Source organism: Athalia rosae, chromosome 6 (assembly GCF_917208135.1).
Source record: "Athalia rosae chromosome 6, iyAthRosa1.1, whole genome shotgun sequence".
Taxonomy (NCBI): Eukaryota; Metazoa; Arthropoda; class Insecta; order Hymenoptera; family Athaliidae; genus Athalia; species Athalia rosae.
Window position 1 is genome coordinate 13,616,448 of NC_064031.1, and position 21,652 is coordinate 13,638,099.

At 35.7% G+C, this 21,652-nt stretch overlaps 3 protein-coding genes across 11 annotated transcripts; 2 read left to right on the top strand and 1 right to left on the bottom strand.

Moving 5' to 3' along the window:
• Nucleotides 1-252: 252 nt before the first annotated feature.
• LOC105687629 (protein dopey-1 homolog) lies at nucleotides 253-21,315 on the bottom strand. 5 transcript variants are annotated; one of them, XM_048656792.1, is made up of 26 exons: nucleotides 20,945-21,315; nucleotides 19,982-20,210; nucleotides 19,257-19,534; nucleotides 18,631-18,796; nucleotides 18,355-18,544; nucleotides 17,957-18,132; nucleotides 17,579-17,842; nucleotides 15,948-17,508; nucleotides 15,604-15,866; nucleotides 14,381-15,512; nucleotides 13,859-14,284; nucleotides 13,414-13,724; nucleotides 13,135-13,333; nucleotides 12,659-13,060; nucleotides 12,442-12,578; nucleotides 12,168-12,324; nucleotides 11,710-12,081; nucleotides 11,502-11,616; nucleotides 11,260-11,431; nucleotides 10,964-11,175; nucleotides 10,732-10,884; nucleotides 10,428-10,623; nucleotides 9,783-9,794; nucleotides 9,122-9,289; nucleotides 8,930-9,041; nucleotides 253-558 (listed from the first exon to the last, which is right to left on the bottom strand). In XM_048656792.1, the coding sequence occupies exons 2-26, from the start codon at nucleotides 20,035-20,037 to the stop codon at nucleotides 526-528; spliced, it is 7,263 nt and encodes a 2,420-aa protein (XP_048512749.1). In that variant the 5' UTR covers nucleotides 20,038-20,210; nucleotides 20,945-21,315; the 3' UTR covers nucleotides 253-525. The 5 variants fall into 5 exon arrangements, with proteins under 5 accessions (XP_048512749.1, XP_020708970.2, XP_012258846.2 ...); XM_020853311.2 differs by lacking the exon at nucleotides 253-558 and adding an exon at nucleotides 3,976-6,758 and having other exon boundaries at nucleotides 21,052-21,315; XM_012403423.3 differs by lacking the exon at nucleotides 253-558 and adding an exon at nucleotides 3,976-6,758.
• Nucleotides 369-3,565, top strand: LOC105687699 (probable pyruvate dehydrogenase E1 component subunit alpha, mitochondrial). 2 transcript variants are annotated; one of them, XM_048656802.1, is made up of 7 exons: nucleotides 369-510; nucleotides 684-701; nucleotides 1,330-1,563; nucleotides 1,667-1,885; nucleotides 2,003-2,251; nucleotides 2,332-2,580; nucleotides 2,716-3,565. In XM_048656802.1, exons 1-7 carry the CDS (start codon nucleotides 460-462, stop codon nucleotides 2,899-2,901), a joined length of 1,206 nt encoding a protein of 401 aa, XP_048512759.1. In that variant the 5' UTR covers nucleotides 369-459; the 3' UTR covers nucleotides 2,902-3,565. The 2 variants fall into 2 exon arrangements, with proteins under 2 accessions (XP_048512759.1, XP_012258965.1); XM_012403542.3 differs by lacking the exon at nucleotides 684-701 and having other exon boundaries at nucleotides 370-510.
• Nucleotides 6,616-8,893, top strand: LOC105687715. 4 transcript variants are annotated; one of them, XM_012403579.3, is made up of 4 exons: nucleotides 6,616-7,460; nucleotides 7,545-7,596; nucleotides 7,715-7,913; nucleotides 8,333-8,893. In XM_012403579.3, exons 3-4 carry the CDS (start codon nucleotides 7,820-7,822, stop codon nucleotides 8,872-8,874), a joined length of 636 nt encoding a protein of 211 aa, XP_012259002.1. In that variant the 5' UTR covers nucleotides 6,616-7,460; nucleotides 7,545-7,596; nucleotides 7,715-7,819; the 3' UTR covers nucleotides 8,875-8,893. The 4 variants fall into 4 exon arrangements, with proteins under 4 accessions (XP_012259002.1, XP_012258997.1, XP_012259008.1 ...); XM_012403574.3 differs by having other exon boundaries at nucleotides 7,545-7,913; XM_012403585.3 differs by lacking the exon at nucleotides 7,545-7,596.
• Nucleotides 21,316-21,652: the final 337 nt, after the last annotated feature.

Sequence of the window (21,652 nt, forward strand, 5' to 3'; positions counted from 1 at the left end):
CACGCATGCTGTCTATACTATTCAGAATAGATAGATAATCTCACTGATCTGTATAAAGACACGAGGCAGTGGCTGACAGATTCCCAAGTTGCGCTCCGATGACTAAGGATTGAGATCTATGGCTTGCTTGTTACAACGACAAATTTCATATGCTTTGAATCAATATCAGAACACTGCATCCGTACCGTTGACTGAGGATTTGTATTTGCACTGATTTTGTAAAAATAAGGATTAAGATTTTTGAATGAAAACCGCGTTGAAGCCAAGCTGCAGCGCAGCCGCACAAAATTTAGCAATCCAATCAGAATTCATGTTCAATGAGAATATATGGCCGTTCTCCTCTAAATGTCCGCTGTCCTGTAGTCTGTAATCCGTGTTCCTGTATTTGCCAGCTGGGGAACATAATTAAACGTATTATCTATAAAATCTGAGTATTGGACACGCCGTTGTACCTCAAAAATGATCCCCAACTGCATTAGGAGCATCGGCAAGCAGACGTCGAAACGAAACGTGAGTTTATTTTCTTCAAAGCCAAGCGTTGCTAAACACGTGAATGACCTTTAAAAAAAATCTTTCCATTTTGTCTACTGCTTGGAAAAAAATTAATTCAATTATTTCCATAATTCTTGCCAAATTTCGATGCTCAAATAATCAATTATTTTTATATCTCGATCACGGGCCAGTATGGAAGCTGGAGCAAGGTAAATATCTCTGACAAGTTTAGATTTCTCCTACATCTCCGGGTTAAACCCTTGAATATCACTTGTAAGTGTACTCCGTACCATGCACAATTACAGCAATTTAAGTCATCGAGAACTGGCATTTTTTCGTATTGAATCCAATGCGATCAAGAAAAATTTTGCTCCACATTCAGCTTCTATGACAAAGATTATCCCACAAAATTGCGAGATCTGGTTTGAAAAAAAATTATTAGATGATTCTACGTTCAGTCAATGTTCGCTTAGTTTCATAATAGTTTGAGATCATGCACTTTCTAGCATGCATGACCATGCGTACTCCAAAATCTGCTTTCATGATTCTGAGTTTCAAACTTGTACTTAGATCTGTCAAAAAAAGCACCCACGAAAGTATAACTTATTCAATACTTTGAAGGTAATTTCACGTGTGAGCAACTGAAATTAATGTCTTCTCCCAATAATTTCCATAATGATGTCAAAGATACTACTTTGATGATTTGTTTCTGTCAGACTTTTCTGATCCTCTTATTTGATGTTAGTGAAAGTTGTTCCAAATCTTACTTATGGTTGTGATAAAAATATTGTGTCCTAATGACAACAATATGAAGTGATTTAACTTTTTTTGTTACAGGCCGTGTCCTTTTTGCTGAATAAAAATAACTATGCAACCGAAGCTTCCTTTGAAACAAAGCCATTCCGTCTGCATAAGTTAGATTCGGGCCCATCAACTCAAGTATCTGTTACTAAAGAAGATGCTCTTAAATATTACAAACAATTACACACTATTCGTCGTATTGAAACTGCCGCCGGCAATCTGTACAAAGAGAAAATCATTAGAGGCTTCTGCCATCTATACTCTGGACAGGTACGCTCAATGTCACAAAACTATGAAAATGAGATCACTCAATTGTGCACATAACGAATTTTGTTATAGCAACCAACATTTGATTTTGCATACTTGTTTGTAGGAAGCATGCGCGGTGGGTATGTCAGCAGTTCTGCGTCCACAGGACTCGGTGATAACAGCCTACCGTGTCCATGGATGGACGTATCTGATGGGTATTTCCCCCTTAGGTGTCCTAGCTGAACTCACAGGCCGACAGAGTGGTAATGCTCGTGGAAAAGGTGGTTCCATGCACATGTATGCAAAGAACTTTTACGGGGGCAACGGTATTGTTGGTGCTCAGGTAAGAGCTATGCTGCATCAGTGGCAGATTGAATGGACAAAGATATTGCCATGAAAATGATGAATGTTTCTATGTTTAAAAAATGAAAATCGTATTTATTAATTATGTAATCAATAGGTACCACTGGGGGCAGGTGTTGCCTTTGCTGCCAAATACAAAGAAAATGGCGGAGTCTGTTTAGCGCTATATGGTGATGGAGCAGCTAATCAAGGCCAGATATTTGAGGTTTACAATATAGCCAAACTGTGGGGTTTACCATGCATATTTGTTTGTGAAAATAATGGTTATGGTATGGGCACAAGCGCGGACCGAGCAGCTGCAAGTACGGAATATTACACTCGAGGCGATTATGTTCCTGGATTATGGGTAGGGCTAATTAAATATTGATAATACCTCAATTTGCAATACTTTCTAGTAGAACTGCAATTCGTTAACAACTTCAACAGGTTGATGGAATGGACGTTCTTGCTGTAAGAGAAGCTACTCGTTTCGCCATTGACCATTGTACCACTGGAAAAGGACCAATTGTACTTGAAACAGCTACATATCGCTACAGCGGACACAGTATGTCAGACCCTGGCACTAGTTATCGTACTAGAGAAGAAATTCAGGAGGTCCGCCAGACCCGTGATCCTATCACTAGTTTTAAAGAAAGAATTCTCAATGCTAATTTAGTTACTGCTGACGAACTGAAGGTAATTCATGACGTACATAATTCAATATACTATAGTAGATTATACAGTGAGATAACTCGTTTTAATTTTGAGTAGCCTTTTTTTTATTTTCCAAAAGGGTACCTACTAATTGGAAATATTCCGATAAATTTTCAGAAGCTGGAGGCTGAAGTGAGGAAAGAAGTTGATGACGCTGTAAAAATAGCCAAAACAGACAAAGAAATTCCTTTGAGCGAATTGACCACAGACATCTATGCCCTACCTCTTGAGAAAGAGGTTCGCAACAGAACTCCCTTTAATCCTTTACCTCTCGGAAGGTTGGGTCCTGCTGTAAATGCTTAAGGGAAGCATTGATTCAATCAGACGCCGGTCGTAAGATTGAAGTATGGCTGTAATAATACAGTAGCAAATTAAATAGCAATGTGATTATGATTATTACACACCGTACTCAGAAAATCACACTTGTTCAAAACTCGTTAGAAAAATTTGTGAATAAAAGGGTTTTTTCATCGTAAAAACAGTTGCTGTTCGTATTTATAGGTGTACAGATAGAAGGTAATTCGTTCTACAGCCATCGTTATATCGTATATTTATTTATTTGTCCTGGAATATAGGAGAGTGATATATTTAGTGATTCGACAAGGTGATATACAGCCATATTTCGAAATCTGAGATTTATAAAATCACACAAGCCCAGTCAAATTTATTCTTTGAATAATTCGAAACACGTACAAGTGGCCTATTTGTATGATAGATTCTAAATTAACGCGCTTCAGGATAAACCTTGTATCTAGTTTATAAAATAATATGTATATTATACACAATTTATACTATTTAAAACTACTGGATCCTAGAATCGATTTCCTTTCTCTTATCTCAATTCATTGTTATACCGTGTTATTGAAAGAAAATTGGAAAAATCAAACCGTGCATGAGCGATTTTCGGATATAAATAGATACAACTATGCTGTACGTATTCAAATATTAGCAACATATACAAACATTACAACTGTTCTGCGTTTTTTAAATGCACCCCCTCCAAGACATCTGCTCAAGTATGTATGATAATGCGTACGAATTTTGTCCGAGTGTTTAATATGGTAAAGAGTATGCTTATGCTGATTAGCATGTCCTACTAGCTCTGAAAGTTGTATCTTCTATATCGTCGAGGAATATAGTAAACAAATCTTCGATAGAAATAAAAATGAAATATCAATAAATGTTTTCTAATGGCTCATTTGTTGACAAAACATTTCAGTTTCGTTGGGTGTTAATAAATAATATTCGTGATAAATACTTGGTATTTTTACTCACTTGTAGTCCTGAATATCCTCCTATTTTCAGATAAATATATTTAAAATGGTGAGAAAGGCTTGATCATTGATTGAAAATAGAGCGAGTACAGCGAATAACAGGTATGGATTGAACAGCATTCTAAATTTTAATATCAATAAATAGCGTATACATTTACTAGAGTAAAATATATTGATATTAATGTTCATATTATATGCGTGTATGAATATTGGAAGGATATGAAATTTCCCAATGGCGTCACTATACAGTTATCAGTAACAATCTTCGGCACGTACTTAACAATAACTCGATATTCCCAATGTTTCTAATCTTCGATTATTTACAAAATGCTAGTTGATAGTGTGTGCGTCAATTACATTAAGTAGAATCTATTTCCAGACTTCTACCATGAAAGCAGATCAAACATTGATGATCATTGAAATGAAATTGAGTTCAAAAAATATGAGACTGATCTCAATTATGCATGTGACGATTTGAATGACTATCGTCAGAAATAAACTAGATAAAAGATCAGTGAATAACGCAAATAATTGAAATAAGAGAAAAAAAATTCTATGAATGATATGATGGAATGAAAATTCATATGGCAATTATAATAACTATATGTCGCAAACTGTAACAAATTGTCATACTGCTAATATATAAATTCATCAATCAAGATAGGATATTCAGAATGCCCTAATTTTGGGTAACCAATGTATAACATTGCCAGAACAATCTTAATTTAATGGAAACAAAAAATCGTACCCATACTAAATTATTCGTCTGTTGAATCGAAAACTTATGTACAGTTACCTGTTCACTTATCCTCTAATATTTCAACCAGCGTAAACATACAAAAATATTTTTAACACTCCCGTCAACAACGTAGCACTCTACTATAAACAGTTTCCATTACACATCACGTTTGCTTTGCCCGATTTAACCAAATCTATGATTATTCTAAAAATATGATTATTCATTAATGTAACTTAATCTAAGAAAATACAAGAGATTTATGAATCCAAGGTTTAGGTTGTTGTTGACTGTACGTCGTAATATTCACTTGGTTGTTAGAAAACCGAAGTGGATTATCATTCAATTGCTTTCGTGAGCCCAGAATGTTATAGCTTATCAAAAGTGAATTTTGAATTTGGTTTAAAGATCCTGAAATCATTAAATCATGAACATGAAAAAGATTTTTGACTTGCTTCAATCTATTGTCCAAAATGATAAGAAACTCATCTAAGTAATTGAAATCGCAACACAAGTGCAACGTACTATTATATCTGTGAAACCCATACATTTCTAGTTTAGCCCACATGAGAAATAACACGATACTCGGTTATAATTATAAAATTGTAGCGAGACATAGAATAAATTTTCATTGTATATATTTTTACTTTACTTAACTACACGAAGTGTTTCAATACGATCGCAATTCAACATTTTCATAAAAATGTCAGCTAAAAGTTATGATGAAACACCAAGTGTCTGCATAACTACTCACAACCGAACGAGGAGGCAAGCCTAAGCTTCGTTAATCAAAGTTAATTGAATAAAAAGAAGAACTACATATTAATCAACTATATTTTTCAACTATCTTTATATATGTCGCCAAATACATTGTTTGCTGTTTCCTGTTAATTTAAAAATTATTATATGTACATAACATTATGATTGACACAATCGGCAATAGCAAGTCAGAAAAAATAAGAAAATAGTGGCACAATAATAACGAGTATTACTGAATATAATTGCTCTATATAAATAAAAATATCTGCTATTGTTGATTATGCCCTTTCACAACTATCGATGATTCTAATATAACACCTATAAATGAATATCTGCTAATATTTAAGATCGTATTTTTCTTAGATATAAAAATGTATAACATTTCTTGTAGAACTTTCAATTCTTCATTCGCTATGAAATACTACTCTTAACAGTATGGGACATTTAACATCACAAATATGTCAAAATAGGTCGATAGCAATATTTTTTAACGTACATTTTCTTCAATTCAACGAGTTTCGTATCATTTTTATACATACTATACTGGGGTAGCAAAGAAAATAACAACTACGGTCAAGTATTTTATAAGAGCATGATTTTACAAATATGATTCCGATCACACCAACCGTTAGTAAAGAGAGCATAAATACATGCAAGATAAAAAATTATTCACATTACAGTTACTAACAGCCGGATATGATGAAGTAAGATTCATATTCAAATAAAATCTGATTTTTTAATGTGCTCGCGTGAAAGTCGTCACAGACTAACTCACAATCAAAGGAAACAACTAGTTGAAGGGGACGGAAAGCAGATTGAATATTAATCTTGTTGGTGGTGGAGATTTGACAGGCTCAATTGACGTAAATATAAAATAGCTGATTGTGACAAATATGTTTATCAAGATTCAGACATGAATAGGATGTTTCAGGCTTTGAACTTCGAGGTTTAAAGTTGTTAAAAATTAATAAATATATCTAAGTCTAGATCTTTACCCGCGAAAGTTCTCATTCGCCTAAAAATTACTGCAATTGGAACGAAAGTTTACTCGGAGCAATTCCATTATCACCTTAATAAAAAATTCGATGATTGTTTGATAACACCGCAGTCATTATATCAATGCTATTTTATTAACTATGGTTCCAAAGCTGTCTACGGTTGTTTATATATTATGGTTTTTATTATCTTAAAGCTACTGACGGCATCTTCTCAAGAAAGTCTTGTTCAATTACCGCTTCTAATTGAGAGATGTTTAAAGTTGCATGAGAATCGGTTGTTCTACGACTAAGCGCTTTAAAGCACGAGTGTAGATCTTGTAAAGATCGAATGTTATTCGATGTCAATAATAGTTCACCTGGAGGAGACGTTAATGGAGCAACCTCCCCTTCGAACTGTAATTTGAGTACCACAAGATTTTGAATCAAAAGTTATACCTTATTCACACTGTTAATGGATTAATCAGTATCCTACAGATTACTTCACTATATTTTGATTCATGATAGTATTTCCACATTAAGAAAAATTTTTGCCTCAAATGTTATACCCAACACCTGTACACTTGATGCTAATTTTATTGGTCAACCAATCGGTGTAACGTTAGGAGATAAGAATAATATCACAGCAAATGGCTTTCAAAAAAATCACTTCAAAGATAGTTCAATAATTAACAATAAACTAGTTAACAGTAAACAATACAACACGCGATAAAGTTGGTTCTCTTGAAATCAAAACTTGTTACTGCTGAAGATAAGCTCAGAGCACACACTAATCGTATATTGGACCAGTTCCAGATTTAGTCTAAGGAAATTTTATTTATAAACTTGGGATAAGTGGAGACTAGTTGAAAATTACATGGTTGCACATTCAATTTTACGAGATTCAACCAATCTGCGGCAATTTGATTATAATAAGTCTGTTGAACGGCATAAACGATATTTTAATTAGCAACTGTGTATTACCAGGATAATAGCATCAACGGTGGGATTAAAGGCTTTGTGATCAAAATAATCCATTATAGGATCAGGCTACCGTTGGCTGCCAAACCCAATGTTTAGCTATATCAGAAGTCATAGTGACTATGGAGCATTCTAAAAGTACTTGTAAATCAAGTATTATTTGAGCTATATACAAAATTGTTAGAAATAGAAGAATATTCATGTGGATTGAATGGATTTCAGAGTTCTAATAAAAAGTGTTGTTTCACTGTGTACACTCACAGAATCTTCTATGGTACTGAAATAAGAACTACCTTTGTAATGATATTTGAATACGTCTTTACTAAATGAAATTATAGCAATTGATTTCATATTTCAGTCCATAATATACTACATTGGAAGACTTGTTTCAGACTTGCGGGGCGTCTTCGATATCACAAGATAATGAATCTACCTACTTTTAAATGGTTAACTACATTACTTGTGTGCACATTAGATAGTAGTGAAAGATCGTACGAATGCAACTAGCCAGTGCAGAATTAGCCAGCAGAATGAGAGGACTGAAACAAGTGTTATTGCTGATTGTCTGTACAATCGTGTTAACCACTGCTCGTGAGTATACCATGAATAAATATTTCATGAATTTTTACTTATATATTTAAAAATAATTCTGACAAAAATTGGATTTCAATGTGTGATTTCGATGGATATTCTAAAATAAGAAATCGCAATTTTGGAAGTAATAAGGGAGCAACTTCTGGAGAAAATTAAAATCCCTAAGCTTGTTCGCATACGGTTTTGGATGTACCAAATTTCATAAATAGTTGTTAAACGTGATGATTTTGTGAAAAATGGAACTTGTGACAACGAGTATAATAATACCGTACAGCACCGCGATGGTTCAACTAGAGTTAATTCAGTCCATTTAATATTAATCAGTGGATGGAGAACGTATATTACTTAATGAATATGCGACGATTAATAATTATTCGTTCAATAGTTTTGTACATAAAGTAGACTTTGTGTTTCAGAATACATAGATGACTCGGATTACGAGGACTATGGCTCATACGAAGAACTGATACCACATACGCTGATAAGAGAACAGGCAAAAGGACGGGTCAAGCCTGCACAAGAAGATCTTTACCTAATTAACGACTACGAAGAATCTGCGTCTCAAAATGACGTGTACTCTATAAATGATGAAATAGATTTGGTTCTCGCCAATAAAGACGGATCACTTGAAATGATCCAACGACCCTACAAACAACCAAAATGGTTTCAAACACCAGCGAAAATTTATCAATACACAAAGCATCGAATTCCTGGTTACGATTACGATGAATTAGATTTTATGGGAGGTAGAAGATTCGATAAATGTGACTCAAGATCTGTTTGGTCACACTGTGTTTGCCAATTTACATGTTCGAATCCGAGTGAAGTTGATTGTTATATGCCATGCACAAGCGGATGCGAATGTAAAGAAGACTTTGTTTTTAACGAAGATACGGCACAATGTATATTACCAGAAATGTGCGCAAACGAACAAAATTTCGATATTATTGATGAATAAAATGTGATGTATCATCGAATAATGAAAGTATTTAATTTATAAATTATCAACATACCTTACTATCCATGAGCCTGGCAATTCTAGTGATGTGGGGCACAAAATCCGTTGAACGATCGTTGCTGTCCGTTGTACCCGTAGCAGCGTCGCCAACAAATGCCCATCGATACCTAACATAAAAAGTTCATGAAAATACATCTAAGATAGTTTTTTTCTTTTCAATTATAGTCTAATTTTTTCAAATACGAACATTTGGAATTGTGGAAGTCTATGCGCAGGTAACAGTAGGGCTAAGTCCAAAAGTTTGGCAGTGGCTAGCTGTAATTGCAGCCAATGTGGATGACCGTGTGCTTGAAGACCATTGCTAGCATTTACAGCCCATGACGAATCCAACGCTGATAGAAGTCTTATATGTGAACTATGTGGATAGAAAAATGTCATTGGGTATAATTACTTAATGTTGAAATGTAGGCAGCAATAAATTTCAGGAAATAGATTTTAATATCTAGTAATACAATCTTAAGCAACTTACAATTAGACAGGGACAGCACAAAGAACAACCGCTACATTCATTAAGCCTGATGAATTACACTTAGAAAGATGAAAACCCCTTAACAGTGAGTAGATCCCAGACATTGATATTATTATGAGTTCAATAATTTTGCAGATTCAATATTTGTAACTATTATCCAATCATTAAAACAAAATGAGGGCAAATTTTATTTTCTACTCTCTATGTGTCACATAGAATAAAATGAAACAGATTTGCTTTTTCTAATTTCGGAGAATTTGAAAAGCTGTGTTAGGATTCCAGGGAGAATTTTTTTCTGTTCATTCTCATCCATGCTACTAGCGTACTGATTAATGCTCAACTTAAAAAAAAGACTTTATTCATATGTGAATCTGATTACCTGTTTTGTCGACTGTTGCCCCAACACCAACCAACCAAATCATTGTGGCACCACAAATCCAACCATATCACGGATGCGAAAACAGAGCCAAAAACATCACATTATTAGGAATCATCCTTGTTAGTATGGAGCATGTCAGTATATCTAAATAGTCAATGTTAAAGTAGACCCAAGGCGGTTCATTACAACAGCAAAATATTGCGTTTGTTAAATGGTGAGTACCATTCTATGTATTATGTATCATTGTTGCAGTTGAAATATCCATGTAAAACACATAAAGCAGGCTGTTTTGCCGTTTTAACGTTATAATGACATGATAAAGTCATAAAATTCGAAATTGACTATTATATGTAATCTCCAACTTTTTTGCACTACCATAGCACATATTAAAAATTGCCCACACCAATTACTGAAGCAGGCAGTATTTTTGAGATTTATTCACATAATATTCCCAACATTCTTACGATAAGCAAACTTATGTTAGTTGTAATCGAATACACTGTTAAACATTGATTTTCTACTATTGTTATAGTCATCAATTTCTTTAAGAGGGTTATTATAGATCCTTGTTTAGATTCGAAATGAATCAACATTTTTTTGGACTCACACCACTATGAAGTTGACATAAAGCACTACATCACTCACCTGAATTCCTCACTGTCCGAGTTCAGTTCTTGTTCAATATGTAAAAATACTTGAACCAGTTCACTGACAATAACTGGCCACAAAGATGTAGCATGATGAGGTGATATTCGTAATAACAGAACTCGGAAGCATAAGAAAACTTGCGCTTGAATAGATGGAATCACTTGGGGTAATCTTAAGCTGTCCGCTAAACGTTCTGCACACCAAAAATATAAAAACATTGTCTCATAGAGCTATAAACATTGCCTCCTGCATATGAGTAAACAAACAATCACTGATGAAACATTTATGTTACATTAATCACCTTGAATTTCGGGCATATACTTGTGATACTGATCCATTTCACTGCATAGAATCACGAATGCCAATCTTTTCAGCAATTGTGCTCTCTGTTCGTATTCTTGTTCTTTAGAAGAGAATATACTGATCCCACTGCTTTGTGCGATTGATACTCGATCTATAATGAAACAATTAAGACATGTGGGTAGAATTGAGCTAAGATTTTTATAATATTAGAAATATTCATGAACGCATACTCATCAAATCTCTAAAAGTTGTAGTGTCATGTGTCATTAAATTGTCAATAATAGTTCTCCAAAATGGCAGGCACGCTGGTGTCATCTGGAAAAGTGCAGGATCAAGGAGAAGATCCAGAACATCCTTACGCCATGCTTTTCTGGTGTACTGGTAGCCTGAGAGTGAGCTCAGGAGTTGAGAACAGGCAGTAAATGAAGCAATGTTTCGTGTCCTGTAAAAAAGTGTTGTAATTCGAATGTACTATACTTGGTTATAACTCCAAGTATGGTACAATATAATGGAATTTGCGACTTACGTATGATTTTTTAAATATGGCGTGATATTGTACATAAGATTAGTTAACAGTGTGACAACTCGCTCTTTTTCTTGAGAACCATAGCTCACATCTAAAAGAGGTGCCAATATTTCAGCCAGCACAGCTTGAGCCTGAACACTGTAGGCAGTATTGGGCGGTGTACCAGGAGCGACTGCAATATAATGATTTCATGAATGTATGCTTATACGGAAAAATCTATTAAAATTATTCCATCTAATTACCTTCTGAAATTCCATCTGCAACCTCTAAAACATCTTCTCGTACAGCTAAGTTTCGTCTCAGCCACGTTGTTTGTTCCAAACAAGCTCCAGCTATTTGAGAACACGATTCAACTAGCTACAACAGAACAGAAGCAATTTATTTACTACTGATGTGGCTACTATAAAAACATAAGCCGAGTAAGAGATATTTAATATTTGGTATACATACCTTAGCAGTGATATCTTGAAGATCACGGATATCTTTTTTCTCTTGCATTGGAGGACATTTCTGAATGTACTCGTTCAATATTGCCAGCAATAAAAACTGAGCAGGAGCAGTTAATGATAGACTATCTTTTAGTAGCCCGAGTAAAGATGCCCATGATTCAACAAGTGATTGTGACGTATTACTTTGCATGTAGACATACAGTAACTCCAATACGGATACTTCTAAAGAAAAATCCTGCTTCACACCATGAATAGGTGGTGGAGATTTTACTACTTGATGTACAGTTTGCACCAAAGTGTCGATCGGCATAACACGAATCGCACTTACTAGATGCACCATTACTTGCTGGTTTGGGCAGGCTTCAGGCAAAACCTGATTGCACAAAAAAAGTTTCCATCTGAGTGCAATCCACCCATTGGTATAAATTGATGAACTATTAGCGAAACGAATTTCCTCACCTTTTTTGAAGTAGCAGATGGTTGTCGTCTTTCATGCCAAGCAACTGCAACCGCGGCTAGAAAGTTAACGCCATGATGGAAAGAGATGGGAGACAAAAGTTCTAGCAGCTGATGTTTCACAACTCTGGGGCTACCAACAACGCAGCTTGCCTGTTCACTTTTCATGAAAAATTGAATTCAATCATTAAGATAGATGATATGTAACAGTGATAATATAGGTATTTGACTTTTTGTTCACGAATCAAATCGGTTCATAGATACAATTGAAATTTACTTGTCTTTAGTCGCCAATACTGCTTGCCATAAAGCAGAAAGAGACGCAATTATTCTTGGTAGATGACTCAAGGCTGTTCTCCGTGCATGCAGGTGCTGCTCACTCAATCCAGTTTTATCCTTTCCGTTGACAAGTTCCTGAGGAACATAATGAATTCATTTACTCATGGACTTTGTCCCAGATGTACGACATATATAAATTAATTTTTAATACCCACAGGTGAAAGAGGACTTGGCATGAAGACGTGAATAAGATTGTTAAATATTTGCCCAGGATTTGCTCCAGGGATTCCTGTTTGAAGAGTTCCGCTCAATGGTTGATTGAATGAGTAGCCAACTTGCTGTGAGTTATCCAGTAAACAGTAATGAAGCAAAAACGTCAGAGCTTCTAAATGTGTTACCGTATAATCTGCTGGTAAGCAGCACTCGACTGTAGTTATATCTTTTAATTTTAAAGTGAAGGTAGCTTCTTCACTGACATAATAGGAAGCTAAATGCTCAATATTATAGCACAGTTGATGAATCACAGATGTCACAATTTGCGTAAGTGACGAGCCCATGAATGGAAGACTAGATGTGACCAGAGTTGTCCAATGTTGATGTAAATGCCTCATGTGATCCTGTGGATGACAAAACGTGCCCATTAATAACTGATGGAACAAAATTATATTATGGACTGTGGAATAATGCTAACCAACTGCAAAGCACTTAAGATGCTTGCTAAAAACATTGGTTGTTGTGATAATGGTGCTCCAGGTATATATTTCAGTGCACTGCCGGTCAAGTTAGGTGCAGTGCGAGTGGGTGTGGAAGGAGTTGGCAAAGTTGGAGTTGTCTCTTCCCCTTTTTGTACACCACATTGATGCTCCAGCATAATTAGAGCCAAGAGTAACCTGAAATGCATAGACTTGAAAATCCACGAAAAATAAATGCAAACTGTCATTTCATTTTTGTACTCTCTCATGTCACGTACCTCAATAACTGAATTTGAAATGCTTCCGTATGATCGCTTGCTCTATATTTACATTTGTTCACGTCATTATGAGTGACAGGATCATTGAATAGCACTATTTCTTCAGTGAATGTAAAATTGTCTTTATTTTCTTTTTGAGCATTCTTCATGTTTAGTACACTGGATACCAGGCAGTGAAGAGCAACTTTTTGGACCTTGCATTTTGTTAATAAATCAACTATGTAACAACTGAATCCTTTTCCGGAATCTCGAACAATAGCAATAAGCTCAGAGAATATCAACATCAGTAGCTCTGCACTTGCCAGTTGGACCTGGTATGAGGAGTTGAAATTATTTTTGTGCGGCCGTATGCCAAACATGATTTGTAATTAAGAAAATGAGTTTTCCGTGAAATTGATAAATGATGCCATAAATGGCTCTTGAAGACGAACAGGTATAAACATACCTGTCTATTTCCTCCAATCTCCTCCTGAGTGAGCCTCATTTGTCCCAAATTGGGATAATAACTTCTTGCAAAATATAAGCAAACGCTAATTAGAACTTCCAAGTACATACTACTTCTATATGCTGTTACGAATTCGCTGCTTGCTATATCGCCGTGGAAATTTCTTCCGAAAACACTTTTCCTGTGCCTTGCTAGCAAATTCAGTAAAGCTGTACTTTTTGTAGTGTTTGCTATACCAGTTGTTGCGGCCGAGCACAAGAACATTCTTGTATTCGTTAAAAGTTCATTTCGGAGAGTACGTAATGCATAGAGTGTTCGCGTTGAGTCATACACCCCACAATATAGTAACATATGTGAATGAAGATTATGGACCCCAACTCCTGAACTACGTTTAGTGCTTGTATCAAGCTGAACCGATTCATCCGACTGCAAGACAAAGCAGGAGAGTCAATAATATTGACTGCATATTTCCAGGAAAGTCAGAACTCGCCAATGTAAATATAATGTATAATGTATACTTACAATTTTTGAAGGCTCAACATCGCACTGCTGCAGTACTTTATCGATAACTTCATTCAAGATTTCTTCAACAATGCTGACTCCACTTGAATTGCTGAAATATTCTTCCGCAGTGGTACTCAATTCTAACTCACACTCTTCATCACCCATCGTCCAACTTGGAACTTCAGCAGTTGCTTCAAAGCTTCCCGGAACATCATGTGTTTCGTAACTTGTTGAAAATTCATTCGTACTTTGATATTTACCAGTCATTATTGTGCCTGCAACCTCTTTGGAACTACCAGGAATAATGATCCCTCTCTTAGGTTTTTGTATTTTATTTGTGATCTCAGGGCTACTGGAATCAAGACTATTTGTGATAGAATCTAAAGATGAACCAACATCCCCATTTACTTTCTTCATTCCATTTTTCTCCTTCACTTTCAAACTAGAATTTGCAGAATCGAATAGGCTTTCCTCTGAACTTGCTGTGGAACCATAAACGAAATCTTTCTTCTTGAATCTGGTAGCGTTCTTTAGGAGCTCTGTTGTCAGGCCGGATTTTTTAACACTTTGCGAAGAATCATCTTCAGTCAGTGAATCATTGGAATTTGCGGTGCAATTTATAGATAATGGATTCACAAATACCGAAATGTTGTGATTGCCTGAAATACCAGGGGGGACTTCTAATTCTTTCATGAATTGATTTTTTTCTGTTATGAAATGGCTTCCTTTATCTCCATTCGCCAATGTCGTTACCGCAAATATCCGTTTCGCCTTAACAGGGTTTATGAGCTTGACTTTCTTCCTACCATTCTTCCACTTGGCATCGTCTGTAGAATCGCTAACGTGATATATAACATTTCCGTCAACAGAACTGATGGCATAAATCTTTGCGGCACCCTCAAAATCATCTTGTGCCTCCGATCTTTCTTCGACTACATCATTTTTAGTCAATACAGTGTTACTATGTTGTATACTAACATGAAGTACGCTCATTCGACAAGTGGAAGGATCTAACAACATTGTCAGAACTGGATCGACAATACGCGAGATATCACCTCGCAATAGAGAATGAAGTAGCCAAGATTGTGCGTGAAGTTTCAATGGCGAATTATCCGCTAGTTGTAGATTGTCCAGCATCTTTAACAACGATCTAAAGATGATAAGAAAGAATGGGGCAAATTAGTAATGCAAGAATAAAATCATCAACAAGCATTGGCTTGGAGTAAAAATTGTTAACGTACTTATCAAATGTCCTCAAACATCCCCTTAACCTTGGATTAGTTTCCACATCTCGCCCCAAATGCCATAATGTAGCAAATCTATTAAATGCTTCGACTCGCTTTTCCAAATTGTCACACGTTAGAGCAGACCCTATTACATCTTCGACTGCATCACAAGAATTATGCAATGCGTGATGTAGTTCATGTAAAAGTTCTACACAGCGCATTCGGTACTCATGAGCAGGTAGTTCGCCAAGATGATGCCACAAAGAATGGGCCATTACCTTGTAAATTTGATAGTCGAGTTCATCATGTGTACAGTAATTCATTTAATAACATCGATAGCCTAACGAGTTTCAACTTACTTGGAATACATTAGTGTGTTGTTCCAAAATATTAATGTGCCATTCTTTCAAAAGTGGCACCATGACCACCGTTGTAACTCCTTCTCCACTTTGAGGGTGGGGTTTGACATCTTGCTGTGCTTTTAATAAGGCAATTAGATCCAGTAAAGTTGCCATACTCGTTAGCTGCAATGACGGCTGTTTGCCTAACCGGCAAGCACAGACTACTAAAACTTTCAGCCAATTCGGTAGCACAACTTGTCCTTCAGGCTCTTCTTCTAATAGAATCCCATCTCCTGGTAGACAATATGTTGGCAATGTAGATAATTCCACTAATAAGCTTGATGCGATTTTCATTGCGTCTACCCAATCAGAGTGTTTGAGTGGCTCATTTTTCGAATGTAAGTAATCTGAGATTGTAATTTCGGTAGGCAAATGGGCATCTTGATTGAAGAAACCAGAATCTTCCAAATTAAGTCTCGAGGTCAGTAATCTTTCAAGGCGGCTACTTCTTTCTTGAAAACTCTCTCTGGGAGAGACAATTACTAAATCTTCAAACATATCTGACACAGGTTTATCCTCAGTAAGTATCCTGTTACTAACTAATTTTACATAAAATACCTCGTATTCTCTCATGCACTTTTCCAACATTGAACTTTGTGCTTGTAAAGCGGGTGACGGACCCCTGTTTAATGACCCATTAGAACCAGCAAAACTTTTTCTTGACAAACTTTTAGGTGTCAAGTTTTCACTCTGTGCAGAAAGACCATCAGTGTCAGAGTATTCGATCTTCAGATTGTCCAAACTTTTATTACGAGCAATTGGTTTGATGTCTTCACTGACAACAACAGATATGTTGCTACCATCAGCTTGGATTGTGTAGCTATCGCTCAACTTTGATGTACTTTTGCTGCCCTTTTTCTTAGACTTTTTATCACTTTTCTTACTACTGCCACCCGAGTTTGCTCTCCTCCTTGGACTTGGACTCTTGTCAACAGCTAAGTTATTCAGCCCATCCGTCTTATTCAATTTACTATCAGACTGGCTTTTTTCAAGTGGTATAGGAGTCAAAGAGCTATCCACAGGAGATGTATTAGGTAAACGTGAATTGAATGTCACTTCAGGCTTTATGTCGGGTTCAACCTTATCTAAATGAGAATTGGCTAGAGTAGGTTGTACTCTGGATAAAATTTTAGCGCACAAGCCTAGACTGTTTGATATTTCTGTTGGAGATAAAACATCAGTATGATAGGACAACTTGTTGATCACTTGATAAAAGAGACCTGGGAGATGTTCCGATGGTGTATCCATGAAGGCATCTAATGATACTGTATCTAGCAAAAATTCAGTGAGGATGCAAACTTCTATCAGATTAGGCATACCGCTACCCACTGAATTAACACCGATATCCTGAGTCTCTTTTCGATTTTTCACTCTCTCTGCACAAGCTTGTTCGAACAAATAGCCACAGTGTTTCCACACATAAGATGGTTCTAGCGTTGAAAATAACAGATTTGCAGATTTCACTACTTCGATCGATTTTAAAGGTTTATCTGACTGCTTACACGCGTTGTAAAGTGTTCTGAAAAGATATAAGTTGGATACGTCTTGGTATGATAAGGTATTTGTTTTAGTCCCTTAATTCAACTCACCTGAATACTTCGTACAGGATATCATCTAATATAACTGGTCCAATGTCTGGTTTATCTAGTAAGGAAACCAGAATTCTATAGGGTTTCAAGTCCTGTGGATTTTCTTTACATACAGTTTGAAGTGTAGATTTTATTGCCTTGATCAACATGTCCTTTGAATAAATGTCAAAATATGTTGCAGACGCCTCAGCTGCTGCCGGATCAATTTTTTTTTTTAAAATAGACATGTTCACTTCCGTACCCAAAAGCCAGGCAAACAATCGTCTGAAATCAAGAAATTATTTTCATTAAAAATCGTAGAAAAAAAAAAATTGTATTCAGATTAGAAACCGAATTACTGAATACTGAATAACAAATTGAACTTTCGTGATGTATTACCTGTTCAGACTCATGTCTCGTCTCAATATAGTGACTAACGCAGCAGTTAATAGCAATACCATATCTTCTCGTATTAATTGACTGTTATGGACTGGAAAGCCTACTAACAACAAATCAAGTGCACTTCTTTGTACTAAAACAGAATTATCTTGAACTCCAGCACTCAAAGCTGCAACCTATTTAGACAAAGCAAAAAGGGGAACGCAGTTCAGTGTCTAAGAAATCTTGAGATCTTAGAATAAAAAGTGAAAAATAAAGTATTTCTAGAGTTTTTAATAATCGTTTGAAAAAGAATATTAGTAAAACTGTGAAACCCTTGACAGTACGAGGATGTAAACATCAAAGTGAAAAACAACAGTTGTTATCAGTTGATTGAGACGGAAACATTAATTTCTTACCATGATATCAATATTTGTACCCATGATATACAGTTGATCCTCCATAGTCAGCTTTTTATTAAAATGAGCTAGCACAAAGGATATTGCGGGTAAACGAATTCCTGAATTTGATGCAAGACAGTCCCACAGACATGCATAGAAATGTTCAGGTGAAACACCTTCGCATACTTTTTCCAGAAGAGAATTTGTTCTGCAAAAATTAAGAAATATCATTACTCCAACTAGAAGTCAACTGCAAAGGGAAACCAAAAAGAAAAATCAAAATACTGAAGCTACCTATCAAAATGATCAGATCCTTCTTCCAGGCCTGGTAGAACGCCGCTCAGAAAGCCACTTAGTCCAGGTCTAAGCCTCTCGCCAAGGGGCACAAAATGAGTCTCATAAACTGTTAGTAATGACGGACGAACGTTCATAGCTGCATGACCGAGTAATGGGAAGAGACCTGTGGATAAAGCAATCTCAGAGTCATAAGAGTATAGGATAGAAAATTCAGACTACTACAAAGTTACAAATAATAATAATTATGTCCATTATGATAAAATGAAGCGCATTCTTCTTTATGGACTGCTAACGTGGTACTGATATCGTGACGAAAAGAGCAACAGAGTTCAGGGGTTGCAGGATAAACTAATAATTAGATAAAATATTGATTGAAAAAGATGCATGCAGAGAAAAGAAATTCAAACACATGTCTTTGGAAATTCTGCATCCGTTCAATGCAGTGAAATTAATAGCCACTTGGAGATCACAATTTCACAGATATCCATAAGTTGCCAGCTCTGAATTTTACCTATCAATCTACTCGGTAATACCCTTATATGTAGGTCAACATACGAATGAAGAAATATATCTGGCTAAGTAAGGTGTGTATTGGTAAAATGTTAATATCCAACCACACTCACCCGCGCTGTATATGAACAATTCATGACTAAGTCTGTTTGTTCCCATGCATTTGAAAATAATGTCATAGGTTTCCAGGGCCTTCAGATGAACACCGGAAGGAAGCGCAGGGTGCATACATTGCGCAAGTCGCTTTGAAATTTTTATCCTCCGTGGTATTACAGGAAATTTCATATGACTCAGAAGCACTTTATTAAGTTTTCCAAGTGCAGAAATAAGATCTGCCCACTCGCTTGTATATTCAAAGTTTTTGAGGGCTTTATCTACTGCAGACACATAGCTGAAACAAATAAACTACATAGTTAATAATGTATTTTCATTAATTTATGATGCAAGCGATGCACGTTTTTCATGATAGATCTCAAACAAAGAAATAAAACAGCTAAGGATGAATCAAAAGCAAGTGCAGATAAGTGAATACTGTATATTTTGAAAAAAATTTAAAGTAAAAAGCAGTCCAAGAAATCAGAGTTCTTCCTCGTATTTGGTTTAATATGTTGTTCAATAATGAAAATAAATAACAAATGAAAATTGTGATCTAGATAGTAATCTACCGGTGAGTCACATTGAGTATATTAGATATCTCGATAAAGGTAAATACCCATTCACAAGTAATGCTTCATTTTCAACCAGCACTCATTACTCTAGAGTATTTAAATTCAGCAAGACAATGAATTTGATAATGTGAGAGGTACACTAAAAATTTATAGAGACGTATGATACTTACACTCGATATTTTGAGTCTTTCATGAGCTCATATTCTTCCAGGGCTATGGACCCCATTTTTAGGCCTTTGTTTATCACAATGATATTGGAATTGATTTAACCATTAAATTATTGTTTAAATTACATAATTCACCAAATTTTAGAATCGAATCTCTCTGGCTGAAGCGTTCATTCTATAGTCACAGTCCTTATCTTGCTGTGCATCATGCAACAAGGAAAGACCTGACCACCTAAAATGGAAACGACTCGTTATTCACAATGAACACTTAGTTTGTGTCTAACTCACAAGTGTTATGAAAACTACTCCAAAAATTGATAAACTGTATTGCGCCGACTAATGAATATAGACCGACTTATTGATAACAAGTTTCTGCCAATGAGGTTGAGCAGGACTTCTAATCTTATTTGAATCGTTTGCCAATGTTTGTACATAGAAAAAACATTGAATTAGGCATTGGCAGAGTTTGATTAGAACTTTGAGTGTTGCGTTTAGAAATTACATTACATTAACCTTCACACCAGTTTATTTTAATAAAATGAGTTAATCTAACAGAACTGTAAATACCAGAGCAACTCTACAAGTGGTGCAATGGTTAGTTAGTGAAACAAGCTTAATATAATTGAGATAAAAACAGTGAGTCGTGTTTGTTAATTATGAATAAATGCTGCACAGTTTATGTGTACTAAATTGTTGATTCAATTTCAGTGGTAACTGATACACTTACGTAGTCGTTTGAATGACACTGCATATAGTAATGATAGATATTTCAAAAGTTAAATATTGGATAAATAGTGGCAAGTGTAACAAAAGAATGGATACGACCATAAATATAGTTGTCAAATGCTGATTATCAAAACAAGCTAGGTTATCATCTAGATGAGAGACAGAGAGGAATCATAATTCAATTGAATTGAATATTTTAAAACATTTACCACTTCATAATTTTGCTTGTTATCTGTTTACCTTACAATGTTGACATTGCGCGATGCATATGCTGCACAGGAAAGAGGCAAGTACAGAATTCTTGAAAGTGATTAATTTTTGATGAGAATAACCACAGGAACAATAACCTTTGTCGGTGAATTGACACCCTCTACTTCAAAGTGCAGATATGGCAAAACGTGTTCAGTGAATTCCGTTTAATAAGATAATTTGCCTCACGTCTCATATGACTTCTCGAGGAACTGGTGTTGGGCAATCCAATACATATACTTCAATCGCACTGGACTACACTAGTTCAGTGTTCAATCGTTGTCCAAGCCATGGACTAAACGGACTAGAACGAAAAATGTACTATCAGCCATCAACCCTAAATCAGCCTGATCAGACTACCACAGGCGCCACGTGAAAGCACGACTGCATACACCATCGGTAAAAAGATCGTCTTATTACCTCCAATGCAACAATCAATGACTTTTCTGTCGGCTTTGGGGCGCTGAAATCAAATCACACGAAAATACCCGATCGTGAACTGAAGCGTTGACTGAAGACAACGCTGAAAATTTCAGTCAACTTGACTGGCGCAAACACGTAGTACAAGTCAGATGCCCCAAGATCTTGAATCAAATTTTTTCTTTTAATAGATATTGATATTATGGAATAACATGTCATTTTTTATGACCTTTACTAATCAAATACATATGAGTTGGACTGGATATAAATATGAGTCGA